This window comes from Alligator mississippiensis, chromosome 2 (genome assembly GCF_030867095.1).
Source record: "Alligator mississippiensis isolate rAllMis1 chromosome 2, rAllMis1, whole genome shotgun sequence".
In the NCBI taxonomy this organism is placed as follows: Eukaryota; Metazoa; Chordata; order Crocodylia; family Alligatoridae; genus Alligator; species Alligator mississippiensis.
In genome coordinates, this window is record NC_081825.1 from 2,196,611 (window position 1) to 2,221,911 (window position 25,301).

Consider the following 25,301-nt stretch of genomic DNA (forward strand, 5'->3'; position numbering starts at 1 on the left):
GTCGTCGTCATCTTGCCTCCAGGCTGGGGCAGAGAAGGAGCGTTGGGACACAGTCTGTAGGACTAGGCGGGAAAGGGGATGGGAACCGGGGCCCAGTCCGTGGCAAGCTCGGTGTGATGTGGGGGCAGTGGGCAGGTGCAGGGCGGGCCCTGGAGCTCTGTGTGGGGCCAGGGCAGGTTAGGGTGATAGTGACCCCACAGAGGGATGACAGTACCTGCCGGCCTGCGCGTGGACCCCGCCACCCGTGTCCGCGCAGCAAGTGTGTGGCTGTGGTGGGCCAGTAGGGGGAGCTCCTGTGTTGAGCCTCCCACCGCACTATACCTGTCCACCTGCTGGACTCCACATGTTTCTCCAGGGGTGCCGAGGCCCTGGCAGACCCCCTTTCAAGCCCCACCGCAGAGTCCGGGGGTAGCGTGTGCTGCCACCACCCCGAGAAGGGACTGTCTGGTTCCTGTGTCCTCGGGAAAACACGGGCCTGATAGTCCTATGGATACTCGACCCAATACAAGAACTTGGGGCACCTCCCCAAGTCAGGGGCCAAAAAGGATAGTCTCCCTTAGTCCGCAGACCCAAGGGGCCTCCTGGGCATAATTAAACCCACCCCTCAATAAGTCTTCTACATCAGTCACAAAGGAGAACTTTATTGCTCCCAACAGGATGAGGTAGAATAGGGTAAGAGGTAGAGCACTATCAAGGGATTACCACTGAGCAAAACAGTCTGGCTGAGGTAGCTGTTTGATACGGAAATGCACCCCTGTGACCTGACTAGCTCTCCAGAAACACAAGTATCATCCAGAAGATGGTAGAAATCTGGCTCGGAGGTTTCCAGAGAGAGAGCGTTTCAGTTGGATCAGACTCTCTCCCTGTGTCCTGATGCTTGTGCCATGCTGGAAAAATGGCTTCTCCCCCTTCTTCTTGGACCAGGCTCTTATATAGCCTTTCTGACCTCAGCAGCCCAGTCCAATAGAAGTCAGCAGTGGTGGCAACTAGCCAACCAATTTAAAAAGCATCACTGGTCACCTGGGCAGAGGAGCAGGGGCTTTTCCCTCCCCCCACTCAGGTGAGCAGAGGGACCACCTCCTGGGCACCAGGCTCTTGTCACGTAGGCAGGGAGGAAAATCCCCCTTCCCTTAGGAATTCGACCCCAGTGTCCCAAGCTGACCAGGACAGATTTCTGGAGAGAGACACAGACGGTGGCATTTTTCCCACATGGTTGGTCTGTGTTGGATGAACCCAGGCACGACACCACCGTCGCCCGCCCGTTGCCTCTCACTCTGACTGATGAACCATCCTGCACCCCTCGCCGGGGCAGAGCAGGATAAAATCCACCAGCTCCTGACTGGCCCCCACCAGCCCCTGAGACTGAGGTGGGGAGCTAGGGTTGGGGGGAGCTGAGGGTCAGGACAAGCCAGGGGTCGGGGGGGAGCTTGAGTCAAGGGGAGCTGGAGGTCGGGATGAGCCGGGGGTCAGGGGGAGCTGGGGTCGGGGGGTCAGGGCAGGCGGCAGCAGGACATGATGGGAAGCAATCTGGGCTGACAGGCTCTTTGGGAAACTGAGGCAGGGCACGGAGGGCTCGGGGGACACTGCAGCACGAGGCGTGGGGGCGACGGGCCGGGGGCACGGAGACACGGGGGGGCTGGGGTGGGGTGGCAGGCTCGGGGAGATCTCGGGGAAACTGAGGCAGGGGCGGGGGGTCGTTGGGACACGGAGGCCGGGGCTGGAGAAGGCGGCGGGGGCGGGGGTCCCCCGGGGGAGCCGGCACGGGGCGGGGGGGGCGGGGGGGGGATCAGGGGGAAAGCAAAGGGGGCTGGGGGCACCAAAGAGTTAATGTGCGGGGAGCTGCAGCCGCGTGACGTGGTGGGGAGGCGGGGCTGCCGCGTTTGCGTTCAGCTCCCAGGGGCGGGAGGGAGCGGGTCGTCGCAGCGCTGCTGCAGCCGGAGGTGACGTGCAGGGAGCAGGGCCGGGGGCTCCAGGCAAGAGCTGAGGGGGCAGGATACATCCCTCGTGTCATCAAGGCTGCAGCCGGGGGCATGCGTCCCCGCGGCGGTTCGCATCGCAGGCGGGAGAGCAGCAGCGGCGGGAGGAGCCAGTCCAACACCGCGTGTGGACAGGCGGGAGGAGCCAGGAGAGATGGAAATCCTGGGGGCTCGTGTCTCCACAGAGGAGCCCCCGGCCCCGCAGCACTCAGGTGAGGTGCAGCACGGAGCCGTCCGCGGGGTCCGGGTGCCTGTGCTGCGCCGGGGGCGAGGCTCGAACGTCTGCGCCTGCCTGGGACGGGGCTGCAACACTCGTACCCGCGGGGCTGGGCTGGGACAGGCCTGATCCCTGGGCCGGGCAGCTCCCGGGCCGAGACCCCGATCTTTCTCCTTGCACCGCCCCAGCACAGAGAGGCTGCATCTGGCTTGGGCTTGTCATGCAGCTAGGGTAACAATCAGTAACCTCCTCTCTTATACCCCATGTGAGCTCTCTGTGCCCAATACGGACTAGTGCAGATGGGGAAATGACACTCCCCAGTGGCTCTGGCTGGTTCACGTGCAGATAGCCGAGGCCTGTGTGCTGCTGCAGACTCCCCTGGACCAGAGAAGACCTGGGAGCTGTCAGCACACAAAAGCTGCTCAGGCTGGTGGCTCAGACGAGACTAGATCCCAGGGGCAGGGAGGGGGCGGTGGGTCTCCACTCTCCAGCAGCGTGAGCACCCTCCCTCGGTGCAGAAATCTCTTTTCCACAGCATAGTGGTGGGGTCAGTGCTCCACAGATCAGCGGTTCTTGTTCTCCTGGTGCCCCTGCAATTGTTTCACAGCTCAGGAGCAGACCGACCTTGCGTTTCCCCTCCCCTGCCCTTAGCATGTGGATCTGATACAGCCCCAACACCGCTGGACCTGCTTTCCCAGGGAGCGATGTCCCTGCAGGCTCTGTCGTGGTGCTGTGATCACCTCCCCATGCTGGGCCAGTGTTACAGGGGCTCATCTCCAGCCTCATGCCTGTGGAGGTGTGTTAGCAAGAGCTGTGGGATTCTGAGTCTTCCTTCCCCCTTTTCCACACACTGAAGCCTCAGTCTCCTCAGTCCCAGGCCAGTGCAGGAGACTCGCAGGGTTTTCCCCATGCCAACAGCACCAGGGCTCACGTGTGCCCTCCCTTCCCACACGCAGGTGCTGGGACCCTGCAGACAGCTGAGCAGCAGCCTGCTGAGGAGGGGCTGGTGATCCTGGAGCTGCAGAGGACGTGCGCAGGGAGCCTGGAGGAGAGGAGCTCCCTGACCCCTGAGCCAGGCCAAGTGCAGAAGGGGCAGGGCAGGCCTCCAAAGCAGGAGGAGAGCTTGGAGGTGAGCAGGGCACCCGGTTCACTTGTGGTGGGGAGTACAGGTGGACCAGAGCGCAGGAGGAGCCTGGGGTGCTGTAAGGAATTTGGGGAGCAGAGAGACCTGAAGAGCACAAAGGCTGCAGCCCTAGCTACATTACCAGGAGCTCCCTCCCGAGTGCAGATAGCAGGGGTGCTGGCGTGGGCAGGCCGGGTTACAGTGCGTGGAGCTGGGGCTCCCTGCCTCAGAACGTGCTGCCCAGGCTGCCCCAAAGGACCGAGCAAATAGATCGTGATGAGCTGGGCTGAGGGCGGCACGTGAACTCCTGTGTCCACAGCGGCATCCATGTCACATGTCAGCTGAAGACTGGGGAGTTGTCCCCTTACCTGTCATGGCTAACATTGCAATTTGTGGTAGTACCAGTGATTGCAGGCAGGGCTGTGGGGCCGGGAGCAGCTGGCGCAGGAGACACTGATGGTGCAACGCTTGTACCTGCAGCTCCGGGAGGTGTTCGAGGACGTGGCTGTGTATTTCACACGGAAGGAGTGGGAGCTGCTGGACGATGAAGACAAGGTGCTTTACCAGGACCAGATGCTGAAGAATTACCAAGCCCTCGTTTCCCTGGGTAAAGCTCTGGGTCTTTCTCCTCCCAGACATATGTGAACTCTGCTGTTTTGTAGTCATCTCCCTGTTTCAGCAGTCTCATCCTCATGAACTTTTGGCCGTAGGTTTAAATCCCCTTCCTCCCCACTGCCCTGTCAGTGATCAGGCCTCTCTCACGTGTCAGACTGAGATCTCCTCCTTCATTTGCTCCAGCCGCCTTCACCTGTGCCTTCCCCGTTCTTGTGACTCCTGGTTCTTCCATATGCAGCAGTTTCTTGGCAACATAATCTCCCTTTGCCTTCTCAAAACGTTCACACCATCTCCAGATCATTGTACATGAATGCACTAAGAGCTGTTCCTTGGGGGAGGATTCTGATTTCCTCCATCTGACCTAGCGAGTCCTCTGCAGACACATTTAACAATCCTAGCGTGCTCCAAGTCAGACATGCATAAAGACTGCATAGCAGAGCCAGAGAAAGATTGCAGTTCTACTGTTTTAAAGCTTAGTGCTTTAATGTACCTGTCCAGCTTTCCTCCCCCTACTTAAAAATATATTGAACTATTGAAGTTTGCCTTAATGCAAAGACCTTTCACACAATTTGTCTTCTGTGGGGAAAACACACCCTGGGCTCATGTGAATGTACATTATTACAGGCTGTTAATTCCTCCCTTCACTTCCCTATCTAAATCCCCTTTCTCCTTTAGTTACGACCTGGAACAAGTCATAGTTAGCTTTACCAGCCTCTGCAGCTACAACAAGGAGATAATGCATTTCCTAAACTGCTCCTCTAGTGACGTGTACACGAGATGTAACCCAGGTTTGTCTGCCGAGAGGTTCCTGGAAGTTCCTGTCCACCTCCCTTCCTAACATCCGTAGACAGGAGACTCTGGCTTTGCTGTATTTTTTTAAGCCTGTGCTCTCCAGCTCCCTCTGCCCCTCTCAGAAGTTTTCTTGTGCTCTTCCTAAAATCCTTCTGCTGATAGGATGCCCATCATTGTGATGACAAGAAGTGGGCCAGCTGCAGGACCTAGTGAGAACCAGTTTTCATTTCCAGAGGATGTCTAATGCAGGGGCTTGTACTGGCTTGTGCATGGAGTTGAGGTACTGGGATTTTACTAGGTGAGTTTGCTTTTCTGATGCTTTTTCCCCCCTGTCTTTAGATTCATAGATTCATAGATGTCAAGGTTGGAAGGGACTTCAATAGATCATCGAGTCCGACCCCCGAAAATTCTTTGCCCCAGAAAATTTCCTAAGGGAAGTGCTTCAACGTTTTGTTTTGCTTGGCAAAGACCATCTCGACCATTTCTAAATTATGGCCTTTCACATGCTGTGAAATGTGTCTCTTTCTGCCTTCTTTTGTCCATACCCACGACTCCCAGGAATTTGGTGTTCAGCCCTGCAGTACTTGCCAGCCTGTGCCCTCCTCCCCCCTCCTGGGATGATCTTCCCAATGGATGGGATGATTGCTCAGCTGCATTTTTTTATGAAATCATCCTTTCCTGTCCCTCATCATGATGAATTTCTCTTTCCCAGAAAAGGTGTCAGCACCTGTCATGGATGCTTTTCACTGCCATGAGTCCCTTCACTGAGCTCATCTTCACTTCTTTTCCTTGAATTACACTGATAAGATGAGTGTTATCCATCCATACGTGTGTCCAATATCTCTTCCTTTTGGTACCTTGAAAACAGGGAAATCTTTGTTTTTGCTCCCCAGTACATAATGGATCATGCATCTCCACACCTGATCCTGGTGACTCTGTCAGTTTAATGCTCTTTCTAAATCGGGAGTAGCTGGTGCTTTGTTTCCTATGACCATTCCTCATCTACCTGGGTGACAAGGCCCGTTGTCTCTTGAAGGCTTCTCCCTGCAGTGCCTTCTCTTTCACCTTAAATGTCTCCCTTATCCATCAAGGCCCTAGTAGACACCTTGAGTTTATTGGATCTATTCCCTAAATCCCAGTTGCATTCTACATCCTGTACCCAGTCATAAATGCTCTTTAACCACTGCCCACACAGGATATCAAGGTCCCACTCCTGACTTAATCTGCAGCATCCAGCGAGGACAGGTGGAGCTCTGGGTCTGTGATGATGAGGTCCAACCACAAATCTCAAGATGGGAGGACCTGCTGCCAGGTGAGTTGTGGCTGTTCTGTCCACCCGACTGTGCTCTCGGTAAAGCTTCAGGGCCAGCCTGCAAGTGGGACCTGGAAACTGCAGGCCTGCCCTGCAGTGCTATTGCAGAGTGCTGACTGTGGATCTCGGGGCACGTGCCTCCCTGCCTACTCCTTGCCCTCCTGGGGTGCACACAGTGGCAGTAGCTGCCGTCCCTGTAGTGCCCTCAGGATGAGCCATGGCTCCATCTCATGCCTCACCCTGGGTGGGCACCGCCTGCTCCAGTCCCACTCCCTCCTACACTGTGGGGGCATTGATCTGCCCCCACACACCCATTCTTTCCCCACGCCCCTTCCACCACAGCAGACTTACCAGCTGAATGCAGCTGTATTGCAAATTGGATCGGTATCAGTTGATATGCCTCCTTAAAAATTGGCTATCAGTATAGGCCCCCCAAATCTCTATTGGTGTACCCCTAAGGAGTACAGGTGGGTGGGAATGGGGTTTGTGGGAGGTTGTGGGTGTGTGTGTAGATGTGTGTATATGGGGCGTGGGGGTATCTGTGGATGTGTGTGGGTGGGTACGGGTGGTTTGTGGGGATGTATGAGTCGGTATGAGGTTTGTGGGGTTTTATGGGGTGTGTGGAGGGGGAGGGTGACCGGGGGTGTGTCTGGGTGTTTGTGGTGTGTGTATGTAGCAGTGAATGGGGCATCCCACAAAGGCTTGCAAGTGTGAGTGCGGGGGGTGCTGTAGGGGAGGGTGCTGGTAGGTGTGGGGTTTGTATGGGAGGTGGGAGCCCCTGCATGAGCCCAACTGAGTCGGTCAGCCCTTAGCCCCCAGCCCACAACAGTTCAGAGCCCACATGCCTGCAGTGGCTCCCCAGCCATTGCCAACAGGGCATAGCCCTGGCGTTGCCTGTACCAGCTCCACCTGTCCTTGGTGCGTTCAGCTGCCCCTGGGCATTCAGCATGGCTAGGGCAGCCCCTTCCAGCTGCTGCCGCTGCTGCCCCCAGCCCCATGGTAGTATCAGGCAGCAGTGCTTGTAGCCCCTGTGGCAGGCCAGTGGGGGTTTTCCTGCATTGAGCCACCCACCTCACTGTGCTTGACCACCTTCCAGGCTCCGAGTGCCTCCGTGGGGGTGCCTCATGTCTGGCCAACCCCCTTCCTGGAGCACACCCGCTAGCCTGAGTGTAATGCTGCCACCACCCAGGGTCTGGACTGCTGCTGGCCCTGTGCCCCCTGGGAAACACAGGCCTAGTAGTCCTTGAGGGGATACTTGACCCACTGCAAGAATTTGTGGTGCTTCCCTCAGTCCAAAGCTCAAAGAGTGGTCTCCCTTAATCAGCTGAACCAAGGGTACCCCAAGGCATAATCTAGACCCGCTCCCAATAAGTCTCCCACGTTAGGTACAAAAGAGAACTTTATTGGTGACAAGCAGGAGGCTTGGAATAAGGTACAGAATAGAGCAATGCCAGAGAAATCCCATAGAGCAAACAGGGTGGCTGGGTAGCCTTTGATCAAGCGTCCAAGTTACTGTAAGCTATATATCTACTTAGATCCCAGGTAGCTTACTCATGAATATCATCCAGAGGCAGGTGGAGATTTCCTCTGGAGGCAGGCAGTTCATTGATCATGAGTTTCAAGAGAGAGCACGTTTCAGGTGGTCTAGCTTCTTTCTGAGTTTTCATCTTGGCTACTGCCTCTCCTGGGCGGTCCTTCACTTATATAGCTCTTATGACCTCAGTTACATGATCCAACAAAGGCCAGCAACTGTTGGCTGCCAGCCAACCAATTTTTAATGCATCACTTGTTGCCAGGTAGACTGGCAGGATCTTTAGCCCCCTCCCAGTCAGGTTGGCATTGCTGAGAAGAATTGGAAGCTTAAACCCCCCACCCAGGTATGTGAGGCCAATCATGTAGGCAGAGGGAGCAGGTTTCCCGCCTCCTATACAAATGAATCCAGCTTAAGTTACAACTCAGGGTTACCTTTAGCAGATGGGACCAGAAGTGTCTGCCCTCTGCAGTAACCATGGTAACCAAACTGTCATATAGCAGAGTTTTGGGGGGAGACAGAGATAGCATTCTGCCACAGCCCCAACCCCACATGCCCTGTGCCAGCTTTGGGCTCTCCCCTCCAGCCTGAGCAGCAGCAGCTGGGCAGAAACTTTCTCTTTGCTGCGGGGGGGGGGGGAGGCGGGGCAGGGGAAAACAGCCCATCCCCCTCGCTGCTGCCAGGGAGTTTTTGGTGCAGCTGTGGGTGCTATTCCGGGCTCCCCTGAGGCTCAGTCACCACTGCATCTGGGCTGCCCTACGGATGCTCTGCACTGTCACCTCTGCTGTGCAGGTCAGCCCAGAGCTGGCAGCAATGGAACCACAGGGCAGCCATGCACAGTGTGGGCTCTGGGCGGCTGCACCAAAAAGTGCCCAACATCAGGAAGGGGGAGGAGCCAAGTTTTCCCCACAATGAGCAACAGTTTCTTCCTTGTACAGCTGCCGCCACTGCTGCTGCTGCTCAACCTGGAGGGGCAAGCCCAGAGCCAGCGCTGGGTCCAGGTTCAGCAGCAGCGGCACGGGGCAGAAACTGCTACTTAGTATGAAGTAAAAGCAACCACTCCCACTGCCGGTGATTCCTGGTGCATCTGCCCAGAGCCTGCACGGTGCTGTCCTGGGTCTGCTCTACACTGCCACTGCTGACCTGCTGGGCAGGTTAGAGATGGTGGGACATGGTGGAGACTCAGGGGAGCCCTGCACTGGCTCTGGATGGCTATACCTGGAGGCACTGGTGGCAGGATGGCCCGCATTTCTCCCATGCTGACCAGCATTTTCTCTCCCACTCTGCCATTGCTTAGCCCAGACAGTGAGCCTGCAGCTCGTGCAGAACACATGGGATCAGGGCTGCGCACACTGGTACCTGCTGCTTTGGCCCAGTTGTCAGCAGCTGCAAGAAGTTGCTGCTTCCCCGTGTGCCTGGAAATGCAGCCTAACTGCAGAGCCATACTAAGGAACCCTCCGTGGGCTGGACAAAGCCACTCAGAAGGCTGGATGCAGCCCATGGGCCATGTTTTGCCCAGCCCTGCTGTAATGTGTCCAGGCAGGTGTTGTTCCCGTTCCCATTCTCTGAAATTAAACAATGTAGAAACAATCAACTGTTCCCCGCTTCTTCTTCTAATGACATGTGTTAGGGGACAGGCAGGTTTGCTGTCTTGATTGTCATCCCACATGTAGTTTCCATGGGCCATGTTCTTAAGTTTCCATCGTCGCTCAGCAATGTAACATTTATTCCCAAACCCAAGGTAGCCATAGCTCTGTAACACCATCTCCTAGGGTATGATGGGATAATGTAGTCCCCCATTGAAATCATCGTGGTATACAGAGGTTCTGTGTAGCCATTCCTGTTGGTCAAGAATGAAACTGAGACTGTCCTTGGCTTCTAGTTGGGTTGACCTGGAACCTGGGAAGAGTTTCAGCACAGTCTCTGGCTGCATTAGATGACTCCATGGCACGGGTGGGATTCACAAGAATTCAGGTTGTGGAGAGTAAATGAATCCCCTATGGTTTGCACCAGAATTCCCCCCTTCCTGTTTCCTCTCTGGGGCCTTGAGTGTCACCAAGCCTGAGACTCAGCATAGTGTCCTGGTTCTGGTTCATGCCAAGGCCTTAGACCCTTTTAAGACTCCTGTGACATGGATGCCATCTGGGACACATCAGCAGAGGAAAGCTCCATGGGTGCATTCCCTGCACAAGAGCTTTCCCTGGATGCAGGCAGGAAGCAGTCTTGCTTCTCTCAGAAGGCAGAGCCACAGCTCTACATCTTCCCCTTGTCCTCAGCCCATTAGAGCATGAGGCTATTCAGGCACTGCCCTAATGCACATGTCCCACGTGTGCTTGTCCCAGCAGGGCTTGAGGTGATGGCCTGAACAGCTGGGGCAGAAACTCTGAGAGTTTGGATTTTGATCTGCACCGAGTCAGGGACTTTAGCCCAACACTGGGACCTGTCCCTCCCTCACCCCCAGCACTTCAGCTTCTGGCAGGAAGACCTTGTTTTCTTGAGGGAACACAATGTGAAGGTCCACGCCTGCTCTAAGGCCCATCCCAACAGAAGGAATAGGAATGTCTGCCCCTTGCCAGGAAGGTAGGGACTAATCTGGAGTTTCTCCTCCCCATGCAGGAGGTTCCAGGCTGCTGAGCAGAGCTGAGGAGCAGCCATCTGTGGAAGGATCTGCAGACCTGGAGCCACCACAGACTTCCCCAGGGAGTTTGGGTGAGATGGACTCTGTGAGACCTGAGAAGGATCCATGGCACAAGAGTCAGGGGAGGTCCCAAAAGCAGAAGAAGAATCTAGCGATGAACCAGGTAACATTTCCAGTTGGGCATGAAGGTGGAGAAGAGGCAAAACCTAGAAAGAGCCTTGGGTGCAGGGAAGAATTTGTGAAGCTGAAGCTGAACCTGTTCAGCTTTAGCAAGAGGAGGCTGAGGGGGGACCTGGTGGCTGTCTACAAGCTCATTAGGGGAAATCAACAGCAAATAGGCAGAGCCCTTTTCTCCCCAGCACCTCCTGGGGTGACAAGGAACAATGGTCATAAGCTGATGGAGAATAGGTTTAGGTTAGAGATCAGAAGGCAAAATTTTACAGTTAGGGTGGCCAAAATCTGGAACCAGCTTCCCAGGGAAGTGGGCCTCACCCCTACCTTGGGCAAATTCAAGAGGAGTTTGGATGATCACCTGTCTGGGGTCTTGTGAACCCAGCATTCATTCCTGCCTGTGGCAGGGGGTCAGGCGAGATGATCTGTTCAGGTACCTCCTGACCCTAGCTACTGTGAAACTATGAAACTATGAAGCTGAGAGAAGTAAAGAGCCACTGGAAAGATGCACTGCATGCAAGCAAAGGCAGTGGGGAGGGCCTCAGAGGTAAGCAGGAGCTCACTTACAAACACAGGGGCAGAGCTCACCCCTATCTGAAGGTCAAAAACCCTTTAAGTGCCCATCACTCCCGGCTCTTCACAAGATAAGGTACACTGGGGAGAAGTCCCATGTATGTACCAAGTGTGGGAGGACCTTGATCTGCCTCTCTGCTCTTGTTGCTCACTGCCAGACCCATTCTGGAGGGCTACCCCACCACTTCACCAAATCAGGGAAGAACTTTGTGTGCCCCACAGACCTGGTCAAACACCTACATGTGTAGGGGGGGAAGTGTCAGATACAGCTGTGCCAAGAGTGGTAAGATCTTCACCTCTTTTTTCTCCATTTCAGGACTGGTGCATCCAGCTAGGGAGGAAGACACACCACTGCACCAAGTGCAGGAAGAACTTCATCTGCTTGCAAGATCTGTCCCAGCAAGAGTGTTTGCAGCACCACTGCACCAAGTGTGGGAAGAGATTCAGGCAGCTGTCCAAGCTGGCGAGGCACTGGTGCATGCACACAAAAGAGAAGCCACATCAATGCTCAGAGTGTGGGAAGCACTTCACTCTCTCCTCCAGCCTGGCTAGGCACCAGCTTATCCACACAGGGGAGAAGCCACATCAATGCTCAGAGTGCGGAAAGAGTTTTACTCAGTCCTCCAGCCTGGCTCAGCACAAGCATATCCACACAGGGGAGAAGCCATATCAGTGCTCAGTGTGTGGGAAGAACTTCACTCTCTTCTCCAGACTGACTCGGCACCAGCAGATCCACAGAAGCGAGAAGCCACATCAGTGCTCAGAGTGTGGGAAGAGGTTCACTCACTCCTCCAGCCTGGCCCAGCACCAGCGTATCCACACAGGGGACAATCTACATCAGTGTTCAGAGTGTGGGAAGAATTTCACTCACTCCTCCAAGCTGGTCAGGCACCAGCGTATCCACACAGGGGTGAAGCCACATCATTGCTCAGAGTGTGGGAATAGCTTCACTCACTCCTCAAGCCTGGCTCAGCACCAGCTGATCCACACAAGGCAGAAGCCACATCAGTGCCCAGAGTGTGGGAAAAGCTTCACTTACTCCTCTAGGCTGGCTCAGCACCAGCGTATCCACACAGGGGAGAAGCCATATCAGTGCTCAGAGTGTGGGAAGGGATTTTCTAACTCCTCCAGCCTAGTTCAGCACCAGCGTATTCACACAGGGGAGAAGCCATATCGGTGCTCAGAGTGTGGGAAGAGCTTCACTCAATCCTCCACTAGGGCTGAGCACCAGCGTATCCACACAGGGGAGAAGCCACATCACTGCTCAGAGTGTGGGAAGAGCTTCAATCGCTCCTCCAGACTGGCTGAGCACCAGCGTATCCACAATGGGGAGAAGCCACATGAGTGCTCTGAGTGTAGGAAGAGCTTCACTCGCTCCTCCAGTCTGGCTCAGCACCAGCGTATCCACACAGGGCAGAAGCTACATCAGTGCTCAGATTGTGGGAAGAGCTTCACTCAGTCCTCCAGGCTGACTCAGCACCAGCGTATCCACACAGGGGAGAAACAGCACCAGTGCTCAGAGTGTGGGAAGAGCTTCACCCAGTTCTCAAACCTGGCTCAGCACCAGCTGATCCACACAGGAGAGAAGCCACATCAGTGCTCAGAGTGTGGGAAGAGCTTCACTCAGTCCTCCAGCCGGGCTCGGCACCAGCGTATCCACACAAGATAGAAACCATATAAGTGCTCAGAGTGTGGGAAAGCTTCCCCTTATCTTCTGCCCTGGTCCAGCACCAGCTTATCCACATGGGGGAGAAGCCACATTGTTGGCTACAAATGTCCAACTCAGGATCCTTAAAATTCTAGTTTATTAGACGGATTGAAACAGTGTAATCATAAACCTTGTGGCTGGTCCCCACACACACACACACACACATGCACACATGCATACACATACACACACACACACAGTAGCAGGCTACAGAGTGAGGTATACCTATCCTACAAGCGCTGGAGTCTGTCGTTGAGGCTTCTTTCAGCGTGGTGTTATCTTCCAGAAGGGGGTCGCCAGCTGGTCCTTCTGGCTGGACAGGTCTGGTCGAGTTGGAGATCAAGAGGGCGCCACTGAGGGTCACTTTTCACTGCCTTTTATCTGTCCTTGGCAGACTTTGGTGACTTCCCAGTTTTCAGGTTTGCCCAATCCAGGGGTCATTGACCCTCGTGGGACTTCCCCCCCCTCGGTGGCTACTGGACGTCATCTGTCAGCCCCAGGGGTCATCCGCATGTATGTGAAGTTTTGGGAGTCTGTTGATGAATTTAGAATAGGGCTTTGGGAGTGGTCGATCTGGAGATATTCAGCCCAAAAGTTGGTTTCTGGCGTTGATTAACTCAGGCCAGGGCTTCTAGCCCTTGATCAGTGACGTTTAGACATTTCCCGGTTGTTACATTGAGTACTTCTATTGAGTTCTTCGGTTGCTTGATCTGCAGCTTCCAGGTGACAATTGCTGTGTGTTACTTTGTTACACATTCAGTCACTGATTCACTCGCTCTTTCAGGGGCCAGCCTGATACAGTGAAGGACAGTTTGATTCCTACCCTTGTTAACATTGTTACAATGTATACTTTACTAAAACACATTTAGTTGAAAGTTGAAAGGTGAGGAGTATAAAATATAAGCTACAAATGCCATGGCACACAAATAGATAAAAATACCAAAATACACAGGGAGATACAAAATGCAGACATACAAATTTCAAAACACAATTCCTTATCTTAAAGTGAAAGAAAGAGGAAGGAAGGAAGAAAAGGTAGAAGAGGAAAAACATATCCAAGTAGGGGAGAGCAACTGCAGGCAAGAGGAAAAGGGGCTTTCTGCTACAACATCAGTGCTCAAAGTACTGAGAGTGCTTCCTCCAGTCCTCCAAACTGGCCCAGCACCAGTGCATCCCTGTCCGGGAGTGTCCATAATTCTGCCAGCAATACAGGAAGGGTTTAGGAATGTATACCTGCTCAGCACCCCCCAGTGTCTGCATCCTGGGAAGCAGTCTCATGCCAGGGGACTGCAGCAACAGTTCACCTTTGTTCAGCCTTTCTAGGGCACTGCAAAACCCAAAGGACAGAGAGACTGGCCTCCCAGGTTTGATGCAGGTGAAGGGTTAAAAGGAAAGAGCTCAGGCAGATGCCAGTCTGGTTAGTGGGAGTGGCTGAGATGATCTTTGCATCAGCTTTGGAGCCTGTGCCATGCCCATCATTCTCAGAAAGCAGTCCATGCTCCAAGGGTTGCAGTCCATGGTCCTGGCTCTGCAGATAAGCAACAGCAGTGGTGTGAGGTGTTGGCAGCCTCCGTGTGCACAACCCCCTACCCCTGCTAACCAATGGGGCGGCTCACAGCCACCACCACCTCCATCCCCTGCCACCGCTGCTGCTTGTTTAAAGAGCTATACCTGCAGATGGGAGGGGGGGGAGGGGCTTGCATGCAGTGGCCAGGTCCGCCATCCCACTGCCAGTGCTGCCCTGTGGCTAGCCACATAGCTCCATGGACATGGCTCCACAGTGGCAGCAGCAGTGCAGGAAGGTTTTGCATGCAGCGGTCACCACCACTGGTGTGGCTCCACAGGCAAGTAACAGCGGTGGTGACTGCCACGTGTGAGCCCCCCCCACCCGCCCCCCACAGCCACCATCCCTTGCCACTGATGCCGGAGCCATGCAGCTGGATGCATGCAAGCGCACCCCTCTTCCCTGGCCAGCTGGCCAGGTGGCATGTGTGCACCCGGCACATGATGAGCAACACCACACCGCGTTCCACGTTGCTTGCTTGCAAAGTCATGTGGCTGGCCGTGGGAAGGCAGCTCGGGGCACAGTGGTGGCAGCCTCCATGTGCGAGCCACCTGTCAGACTGGCTGGCATTTGTGTTCCACAGAGGGGCAGCACCTCTGCCCTCACCCCCTGGCCCCGCTCCTGGGAACCTTCACCCCCTGGCCCAGCTCCTGGCTGCAGTGTGCTGCCTGGGACCAGCAGTGCCCCCCGCTCCCTCAGCCCCCAGCCACCTTCCCCAGCCCTGCTCCACAACCCCCAAGCCCCACATCTCCAGGCTCCAGAGGTGAGGATGAGCCTGAGTCTGAGCCCAGCCTTGGCTGACTCAGAGGCTCAGGTTCTGCCCTTTCCTCTCTCCCTCCCCTTCCAGGCAGAGCTGAGGGGTTTCCTGCCCTTTCTGCAATCAGCTTTTGCAGGCTGGAACTGTGCCAGCCTACAAGATCTCTTTGCAAAAGTGGAGAATCTGCAGATTTGTCTGCTAAAGGGGGAAATGCACGTTTTCTCTGATAAAAACAGGGAATCCATAGTTTTCTTCATTTTTCCATGGGAAACGGAAAACCTGGATCCCTGATCTGTTACCAAGGTGAACTCACGACGTAGCAAAAATAGTTAACACCCCACTTAATGGTTAAACACTTGTGTTCCACAGTACCATACCTCCGTTCCTGGGGCTTTAACTTTTGGCTGCCATAGGCCACTGGGCAAGTGACTCTGTTGACTTCTTGTGACAATACTGTGCCCAGTGCCCCATTCGAGGCATGTGTCTGGAGGATGACTGCTGCCACAACTGAGACATCCATATTCTCAGATTCTCCCTGGCTGTCATCTGTATTCCCAGCCAATGTGCCAGTTTGTTGGGGAATCACAGCATAAGGGTATGGTCCTCTGCGCCCTGATGACATCCACCTGCCTGTCTGCGCTGGGGGGAAGAAAGTGTGGGCCAATTAGTCAGACTGGGTTCCTTCTAGTTCTCTCCTTCCATGACTTGATGGATCATTTTAATTCCAGGAGGGGTGGTGTTTACCTGGTTCTGACAGACAGTATACATCCCCTGTGGGACTCAGCATCCAAAACAAAAAAAGGAACTACAAAAAAAGAGAAACAAAAAATGTCCCATGTGCTCAGCTTCCCCTTTGCTCTCAACCCACCTGGGTTTGTAATCCTTTTCCCACTGCTTTTGCCATTCCTCTGGCTAATTAATGTGCTGCTGCAATGATTAATGAATCGTGCGTGGTGATTAACACTTGCTGGAATTCCTGAGCTCCTCTGAGCTCTCAGACCAACTGGTCTACTCCCCCGTTCCTGGGGTAAAGTCTCTTCACTTTCAGTGGTCAGCGGGTCCACTCAGCCTGGACTTGCATTCTCTCTCTCTCTCCTCCCCTCCACTGCATGGCTGAGTTGGTCGGCTGGATATAGCTCCTGGGGCATTGGGGAGCCAATCCAGCTCACCTGACATGCTGACAAAGCTGGCTTCGGGCATGTCGGGAGTTCCCTCCGCAGCATGGTGACATTCCTTTCAGGTAATAGGGCCATCAGCCTCTTCACAAGCCCCGATGAAGGGGCAGGTGGTGTAAGCAGGCTGCACAAGGGTGGTGGGAGCAGTGCAGCCCTCATGAAGAGGCAGGTGGCAGGGCTTGTAGTGGGAAAACTGAGTTATGCTAAGGCTTTTAGCCCTAGTCCAGGTCTTTCCAGAGCTAAGCAACAAAATTGAGCAGAGTGCCTTCTGTGGCCCTGGGAGATGTGAGTGCTGTGATTGGGCACTAGGCAAGCAAGGCACTACAGTTTCCCTATAAGGAATGTGGCTGGCACAAATCCAGGGGATTGGTTCATCATATAAGGAATGTTTGGCACAGAGCCAGGGGATTGGACAATTTGGGATGAGAAAAATTACAAAAGTGATGGACAAACAAAGGAACACGTGTGCTGTGTTGCCACCCTGGGGAGAGAAGAGCACCCTTGTAATTCTTGTTTGAACAACGGGGGTTTCAGGAACTAACATCCCACACACCCAGCACCCGGGGTCTGAGGCTAGTGCCACCGAAAGTCACTGTTGTAATGCCTAAGAAACCACTTGCTAGGTTGTATTATGGGGAGGAAACCTGTAACAAAGCTTGGGAATTACTATTAAAAGTTCACTTGATGCCAAATGGGATGAGGGGCCATGTCAGTCTGTGGGGGACTCTGGCATAAAGAATCCTAGTAGCAATAGGGTGTACTGGGAGCTCAGGCAGCAGAGTTCGGGGCTGAGGTGACAGGGGAAAGGAGACCCATGGCTTCCTGTATCATGCACAAAATGTCTCCCAGATCTCTTTACGACATCCGCTCTGGTTTCAAGGCAGCCCCATGATCTTGTGAGGTCTGACTGGCGGGTCTGGAACATGTGGTTGTGGCTGCGCCAGGTGGCTGCTTGTCCACGTGCAGAGTCTGGCCCCTCACAGCAGCTGGACCATTCCAGCCCAGCTGACATCGGACCAGTGTCCAGCCCTGGGTCTGGAAGGGGGTGATACCTGCTCCTGAGGCCTGTCCCCTTCCTGATGGCCCTGGACAGGCCAAACCTCAGGCCTCCAGGGGTTAGAAATCAAAGCCCAGACACCTGCAGGACTGGGGATCAACTAAGAGAGGAGGCAGCACAGCTCTGCCTCAGCTTCCCTCAGGGTTTGCCTCGTGGGTTTCCCTTGTTGTCTCCTGAGCTGAGCTGCATTCAGACCTGCCAGTTCACAACCACAGCGAGACCAGACAATGACCCATCTTGGATCAGGACCTCTTCTGCCAGTGTAGACACAGGATGAAGGTGCAGGTAGCAAATTCATTTGCAATGCATGATACAGGTAACAAGTTAATGCCCAATTAGTCCTAAGTCAGTCCACACACAGTGTTACTGTGCTGTAATGCCTTCATGTGTAGACACTAGCCTAAAGACCACTTATTGCACAGTAAGTTATTGTGCAGTAGCTTATTGCGCAGTAAATGCACATACAGACATGACTACTGTCACAGCTAAGACTACCCAAGGGCTGTCTTACAGATCCACTGGTGCTGCAGGGCACATGATTAACATCATGCCATGTTTCAGCAGGTGATGGGTCTAGGTGAGCGCAATCCTCTGTCCCTCCAACACCCTGATCCCAGTTGTCTGGCTGGCCTTCTCTCCAAAACCTAGATAGGAAAGGACATTTCCTTTTGACTGGCCAGTGTAGGCTCCCTTCTTAGGCTCTGTTCTTTTATAGACAAATGCTGCTGTAGACTGCTAGGGACAAATTCTGTTTTTTGGTGCCCCTTCCAATAAAGCCTTATGTTACCTTGGGTTTCTTTGTCGGACTCCCTATTTGTGAAGGGCTGCCAAAATCCCTGCTCATGGTGGGGGTGGGTGGTGCAGGATGCATAAATCAAACCCCAAGCATAGTCTTAGACCAAGTGCAAAAGTGGTGTTGAGGGGCTGGGGTGAATAAACTTTTTACAAAGGAAAGGGCCTTTGCATCCCAGAAGAGCAAAGAGAGGGAGCTCGGCCTAAGAAGTTGCTGATTGCCCTCTTTCAAATATAAAACCTTCCCACTCCTTCTCTGGCACAGTATTGCTGTTTTTGCTGGGTGGGTTTTGGATTGGGTGCTCAGGGTTTGGGGTGCAGTCTTTCTTGCAAAGCTACCCAAAGGGGTGCCTGCCCCTCACAAGTCTGGCTTGCCAGGATCCCTGGGCATTGGCATTAGGGGTACCACAGGCATCACACCTCCCATCACCCTGAATCACCAAAGCACTTTGCAAAGCCACCCAAAGGGGCCGCCCCCTGACAAGTCTTTTGGTGCTGTTTTTTGCACATTATTATTGTGCTCTTTTTGGACAGGGCTTTGATGCTCTTTTCCAGTCTGGTGCCAGAATGTCTGGAGTTTTGTTTATACCAAAAGAAGGGGACCGGGGGTCAGGGGGGTCTGCACCACTCAAGGCCTATAAATTGTGGGAGCAATGGTTGGGGTGCATGTACACTGTATCGATGAGAGAGGTTTTATGTGGATTCATAGATTTCATAGACATTAGGGCTGGAAGGGACCTTGGGAGATCATCAAGTCCAGCCCCCCACCCCAGGGACAGGAAGTCAGCTAGGGTCAAAGGCTCCCAGCAAGATAAGCATCCAAATGCTTCTTAAAGGAGTCCAGAGTAGGTGCTTGCACCACCTCTGGGGAGTCTGTTCCAGGCCTTGGGCTTGGACAGTAAAGACGTTTTTCCTTATGTCCACCCGAAAATGGTCTTGGAGGAGTTTATGACCATTGGTCCTTGTTTTTCCTTGGGATGCTCTGATGAACAGATGTTCTCCCAGATCGTGATGTACACACCTTATGTACTTATAGGCAGCCACCAGGTCACCCCTGAGCCTGCGCATTTCGAAGCTGAAGAGTCCCGTGGCTCTCAGCCTCTCTTCCTAAGGCCTGTTTTCCTGCCCTCTGATCATATGAGTGGCTCTCCTCTGGACTCTCTCAAGTTTCTCCACATCCTTCTTGAATTATGGAGCCCAGAATTAGATGCAGTACTTCAGCTGTGGCCTCACCAAAGCTGAGTACAGCAGGAGGATGACATTCTGGGATTTACTTGACAAGCATCTATGGATGCAAGCCAGATGCTCCCATAGTGGAGTACCTTACAACCCTGATGGCATTCAATACTGACAAATGTATCTGCTCACTTTTTGAGCCCATCCAATTCAGCCTGGCTCACCAGCCTATCCTCAGGTGTGGACGCTCTACCCCAAAGTTTGGTCTCATTGGCAAACTTGGCCAGTCCACTTCTGACACCAGTATCCGCATTGTTGATAAACATGTTAAGGGGAACAGGTCCAAGGACAAAGCCTTAGGGGATGCCACCAGTCATGGAGTGCCACGATGATTCATTTCCATTGACCACCACTCTCCGAGTCCAGCCTCAGAGCCAATTCCCTGAAGAGACAGGACAGCACCCCAGAGGCAGAAGGACTCAGCCCAGGGGGGAGAGTTGCCCCTGGGGGGCACAGGAATGTGAACGCAGCAGTCGAGAAGTCAGATGCAGTGCAGCGGTCAAGTGCAGGATGAGAGCTGTTTTGTGACACTGGAGTTGCAAGAGAACATCACAACATCCTCCACAACCAGCATGTTAACGCGTTGGTAAGTGAGTCCTGACAGTGGGCTGGAGTGCAGTTTACTTCAACTGTCAAGTAAATAATGTGGGTGGTTTTCATTATTGTTGTGAAGGAATGTGAAGGGGAACACACAGCAGGAAGGCCTACAGTGGCAGCACGCAGATCAGGGGGGCACACGCCTGCTAACCCTTCCTCACCCGGGAGCGCATGCAGCAGCATGAGTCCCATCTTCCCACCACCCTGCACCCCTGCTCTCCTGCCACGTGGCTCTGTTCCATTTCATCCCTCAGCCGGGCAGCAAGCAGCCACTTAGCCCCACCTTGCTTGGCACATCACAGCATGTAGGCTGTCTTTGCTAGCCGGTGAATAGTGTACAAGAGGTCAGGGTAGAAGGCCCTTCTTGGTGCTTTTCAACTAAAAATGTGTAGGCTCTCTATTTCCCACCAACATTCATTCCTTCCCTCCTATTTTGAGTTCCAATTGCTACAGTGGCTGCCACTGCCACCACTGACCCTAGAAAAACAGCTGCCACAGAAAAGAAGCAGACCAACCATGTACAAAGCCTGTTAATGACACCTGATGCCACTTCCTTGTACACAGTTGCGTTGTTTCTACTGGCAATGTTCACCATGTCTCACTGCCAGGCCCCTATCACTATTGATATCACTGCCTTTGTGACTGAAATAAGTATTATCCTTAGATTAAATTATCCTGAAAAAAAAAATGGAGAATAATGATGATTCTAATCATATTGCTGATAATGGTTTTATACAGTGCCAAAAAAATTAACACCCCCCCCACCCTCCACCGCCACTTAAATAAATTTCTAAACAGAGCCAAGAAGGGCCTGTTCTGACATGCATGTTACCCCAAAATATAGAAGTGTTAAGAGAGGTGCCACACTCCTTCAGTTGCAAACCTACCATTTGCTGCTGCTACTGTGCTGTGCTCTGCAGTTTTGACCCTGGTGATGAGCACAGTTAAGGGTTGTGGGGACAGAGGGAGCACATACAGGACCGGTGGTGCTGGTGGTATGTTCATGACCACTACCATGGGGTAGTACAGCACACTGTGCATTGGGCAGGTATTGGTTTACTTCTCCATTTTTTTCTTTCTGTATAAGAACTACAGAGACATGCCCTGCCAGTGGTGCAGGACAGCTGGATGAGATGCCCCCAGGCCATCTAACTTAGGATCCTTGCAACGTGCCCTGTCTGCACACAGCTGTAGGAGCAGGGCAGCGGGGCGGCATTGCAGGACAAGGGGTTGGGATGCGCAGGAGCCCCCCCCCCCCCCCCACTGCAAAACAAACAAACAAAAAAAATAGCAGCAGCAATTGAAAGTGGCCTCTACTGGACAAGGCCAGAATTACAGAAATAGAGCAGCACCACCTGGTGGAAAAAACGGGTGATTATGCATCTTTGGGTGCATTTCTCTATGCACAAAATTAATCCATAGATGCAATGCTTTAATTCACAGCAAGCCAAACTAAACTATGTCTGATCAGTTTTACTTTAACACCCAAAGAAGACTTCTAAAACATTGGGAAATCCTGCTCATGCAAACAGATATTCACTTGCAGTGCCTGAAAGAGCAAATATTGTGGTGTGTACATGCACCCTTAGGGACTATTTAGGAAAGCTGGACATATACAAATCCATGGGGCTGGACAGGATGCACGCAAGGGTGCTAAGAAAGTTTGCTGATGAGATAGAAGAACTGCTGACCAATCTTTGAAAACTCATGCGGATCAGAAGAGGTCCCAGATGATTGCAAAAGGGCAAACCTAGTGCCCATATTTAAGAAAGGGAAAAAGCAGGATTCAGAGAACTACAGATGGGTCGGCCTCACCTCAGTCTCTGGAAAAAATCATGGAGCAGATCCTCAAGGAATCCATTTCTAAGCACTTGGCAGAGAAGAAGGTGATTAAGAACAGTCAGTGTGGATTCACCAGGGGTAAGTCATTCCTGACCAACCCGATTGCCTTCTATGATGACATGACACGCTCTGCGGATGTGGGGAGACCAATGGATGTGGTGTACCTTTATTTTAGCAAGGCTCTTAGTACAGTGTCCCACAACGTTCTTGCAGCAAACTAAAGAAGTACAGGCTGGATGAATGGACTATAAAGGTGGATACAAAACTGGCTGAAGCATCAGGCTCAGAGTGTCATAATCAATGGAGGAGAGTGTGGAGGACATGGGATGTCTTTGGAGAGGACTCAGGAAGGTTCTCTTGAACAAGAAACATCTTCAGGGAGAGTCACAGAATCGGTGTCCCCTGGCATGGTCTGCAGTTGTACTTCCTGTCCAGAGTGCTGGAACAAGATAGGCCCTCAGAAGGCAGCACAGACATGTGCCTACACATCACTCACCCCATCTGGGGGAACTGGCATGTATAAGACATCCCCAGGCATCCAGTCCAAAAGACATGACCTCCATCACCATATAGATGGAACTTCTGTATAATGCAGGCCATGAGAATTACTGCTTCACCTTGTTTGGAGTCCAATGGCTGTGATTCTGCTTCCATTCATGCTTTGGGTATTTTCCTAATCTGGATTCAGACATTTCCAGTAAGGGAGCACCACCTTTCCAGCCCCTGTTAAGCTGTGCTAAGGGTTCTCACCTGGCCTTACAAACTGGTCCTTGTTGCTGCTCTGAATTTCCAGTTGCAACAAGGGACATTTACGTTAGAAATTAGGAAGAATTTTCTGACTAGGAGGGTAGTAAAACACTGGAATAGGTTACCCAGAGAGGTGCTGGAGTCTCCATCCTTAGAGGTTTTCAAGACCCGGCTAGACAAAGCCTTGGCTGAAATGATCTAGTTGGGGATGGGCCTGCTTTGAGCAGGGGGTTGGACCAGATGTGACCATGGACTGGGAGAACAGTTGTTTACCAGGGCTCTCCAAGAGATAACAAGGTCCAATGGCCACAAACTTCTAGAAGGCCGATTTAGACTGAACATAAGGAAAAACTTCACGGTCCAAGTGTCCAAGATCTGGAACAGACTCCTCCCAGAGCTGGTGCAGGCACCTACTCTGGACTCGTTGAAAAAGGTGTTTGGATGTTTATCTTGCTGGGATCATTTAATCCCTGCAGACTTCCTGCCTATGGCAGGTGCCTGGGCTCGATCTCACATGGTCCCTTGCAGCCCCTAATGTCTATGTAATCTATGAACTTTCTGAGATCCCTTCCAGCCCTTGTTGTTTGTTATCCTGTGACTCTAATTCTCCAGCTTTCATTGTCCAGTCACTGGGTCTCTCTGCTGGCTCCAAATCCCCTCTCTCTGCAAATCTATCTTCCCCAGACAGGTGCACAGGCCAGATTCAGATCAGTCTCACAAGCAAAACCATTTCTTGCTTTGACAGGCTGGAAGAGGGGGGTAAAGTGCCTTCTGCGGGTATTCAGAGTGCCCAGGAACTGAGCAGAGACCAGCCTACAACTAACCCATGAGAAACCATTAGCATGAAGCTGGCCCTTTATGCCTCTGTGGTGAACCACTAGGGGACATTCCTGTGATGAGCCACCCGTCTTACTCTGCCCAACCAAACACCAAGCTCTGAGCATCTCCCGTGGGGCGCCTGCAACTGGCTGACCCGCTTCCTGGAACTCACCCATAAGCCTGGGATAACTGCCACCACCATCCGGGGTCTGCTTGTTGCTCAGCCCCTATGCCCCCTTCCCCCTAGTGTAGGCCTTGAGGGAGCTTGACCCCCAGTGAGATCTTGGGGTGTTTCCTTTAACCAGAAGTACATAAAGCAGCATCTCTTACTCAGCCAAGCCAAGGAAATAAAAAGGCGTGCCCAATCCATCTAAAAGATGTACCACAAAGCTTCTTACAATACATAGATTTACTGGGTAGAGAGTGTAGGCTTGGGGAGGGGTACAAGTGAGAGAAGTATCAAAAGAATGCCCTGAGCAAACAAAACCAGCCTGATAGCCATTAAATATGCTTCTAAATTACTGTAAGCTACTAGAGGTGTGAGAAATTTCCCCGGCTGTTTCGATTCAACACAGTTTTCACTCATTTCAAGCTGGAAACTGTAAAATGGAATTGAAATGAAGGGCTTCATAACAACCTTGAAGCAAAACAAGGCTAGTCAAAACATTTTTCAAAATGTTTTTGAGTTTTGAAAGCCAACAGTGAGGTAGTAAGAGACAGGGGAGAACCAGGGTTGCACTCCCAGCAGCAGCCAAGAGCACGGCTCTGGCTCTACCCACCTCCAGCTGCCGTAATGTGGATAGCCAATAGCATTGCAGGGGAAGGGAACTGAGCCCGGGTTCAGTTCTCCTCCCTGGTGCTGCAATTGGGCAGGGGTGCTGTGATCAGGCATGGGACGGAGACTCCCCACTCCCAGCGCTGCGATTGAGAGGTGGAGCAAAGAGTCAGTCCAGCTGGGCTGACTTCCCACTCCTGGTGCTGCAGCTGGTTCTCTGCTCACCTTCCTGCTCTATCACAGTGCCAGGGCTGGGAAGTCAGCCCAGTTCGGCTGCTTCTCTGCCCCCCTACCCCGATCAAAGCACCATTGGTGGGAAGGCAGCCCAGCTGGGCTGACTTTCTATCTGATCACAGCACTGAGCATGGGAAGTCAACCCAGCTGGGCTGACTCTCTTCCCCCTCGCCTGATTTTAGTGCCTGGGGTGGGAAGGCAGCCCAGCTGGGCTGACTCTCTGCCCCCAACCTGATCTCAGCACCACTGGTAGGAAGGCAGCCAAGCTGGGCTGACTCTCTGCCCAATCACTGTGCCGGGGGTGGGGAGCCAGTCCAGCTGGACCGACACTCCTCTCCCCCCCCCCCCCCCGCCCAATCATAGTGCTGGGGGTTGGGAGGCAGCTCAGCTGGGCTGACTTTCTGACCCCTGCTCAATCACAGTGCTGCAGGTGGGGGAAGTCAGTCCAGCTGGGCTGACTTCCCACCCCAAGCCCAATCAAGCAAAACCTCGAAACAGCATTGAAACAGTCTCACTGTTTCAACAAAGCAAAATGGAACAGCTTTTTAAAATCTAAATGAAATTTGAAATGGAACACTGTTCTATGGAAACCCCAAACTGAAGGCAAAACAGAATGGTGCCGTTTCACACAGCCCTATAAGTTACCTTTCTAGTTAAGTTTTTGGTAATGTCCTCACTTCAGCATTCTGGAAGAGAGTGAGACTTGGAACATGGGAAAACAGCTAACAATGTTAAGGAGGATGAACATGGGACGGGGCAGAAGAGAGTCACCAAATGATTCATGGACTGCAGAGATCGTCTTCCAGGGAGAGACCCAGGCAGCCCAGTCTGTTCAAAGAAGGAGAGGCTGCAGTTGCTTTCACAGAGAGGAAATACTCCATACTCAGGGGATTTCTTTAGCCAAGTAGAAAAAGGATGCATAAGAGTCAGTGGGGGAATGAAAGGAAGTTGACTTCTGGTTAGCAATATGGAGATGGTGACTGTGGCATGACTTTGGCAGGACAGCTGGGTTTGCTTCTCTGTTGTGCCACCCACCTCACTGTGCCTGAC

General features: G+C 53.0%; 1 protein-coding gene across 1 annotated transcript; it reads left to right on the forward strand.

Moving 5' to 3' along the window:
• Nucleotides 1–1,903: 1,903 nt before the first annotated feature.
• Nucleotides 1,904–18,002, forward strand: LOC109285903 (zinc finger protein 883). Its single transcript, XM_059721233.1, has 6 exons — nt 1,904–2,188; nt 3,150–3,322; nt 3,797–3,923; nt 5,919–6,035; nt 10,183–10,367; nt 11,265–18,002. Exons 1-6 carry the CDS (start codon nt 2,131–2,133, stop codon nt 12,615–12,617), a joined length of 2,013 nt encoding a protein of 670 aa, XP_059577216.1. The 5' UTR covers nt 1,904–2,130; the 3' UTR covers nt 12,618–18,002.
• The last annotated feature ends 7,299 nt before the right edge of the window (nt 18,003–25,301 follow it).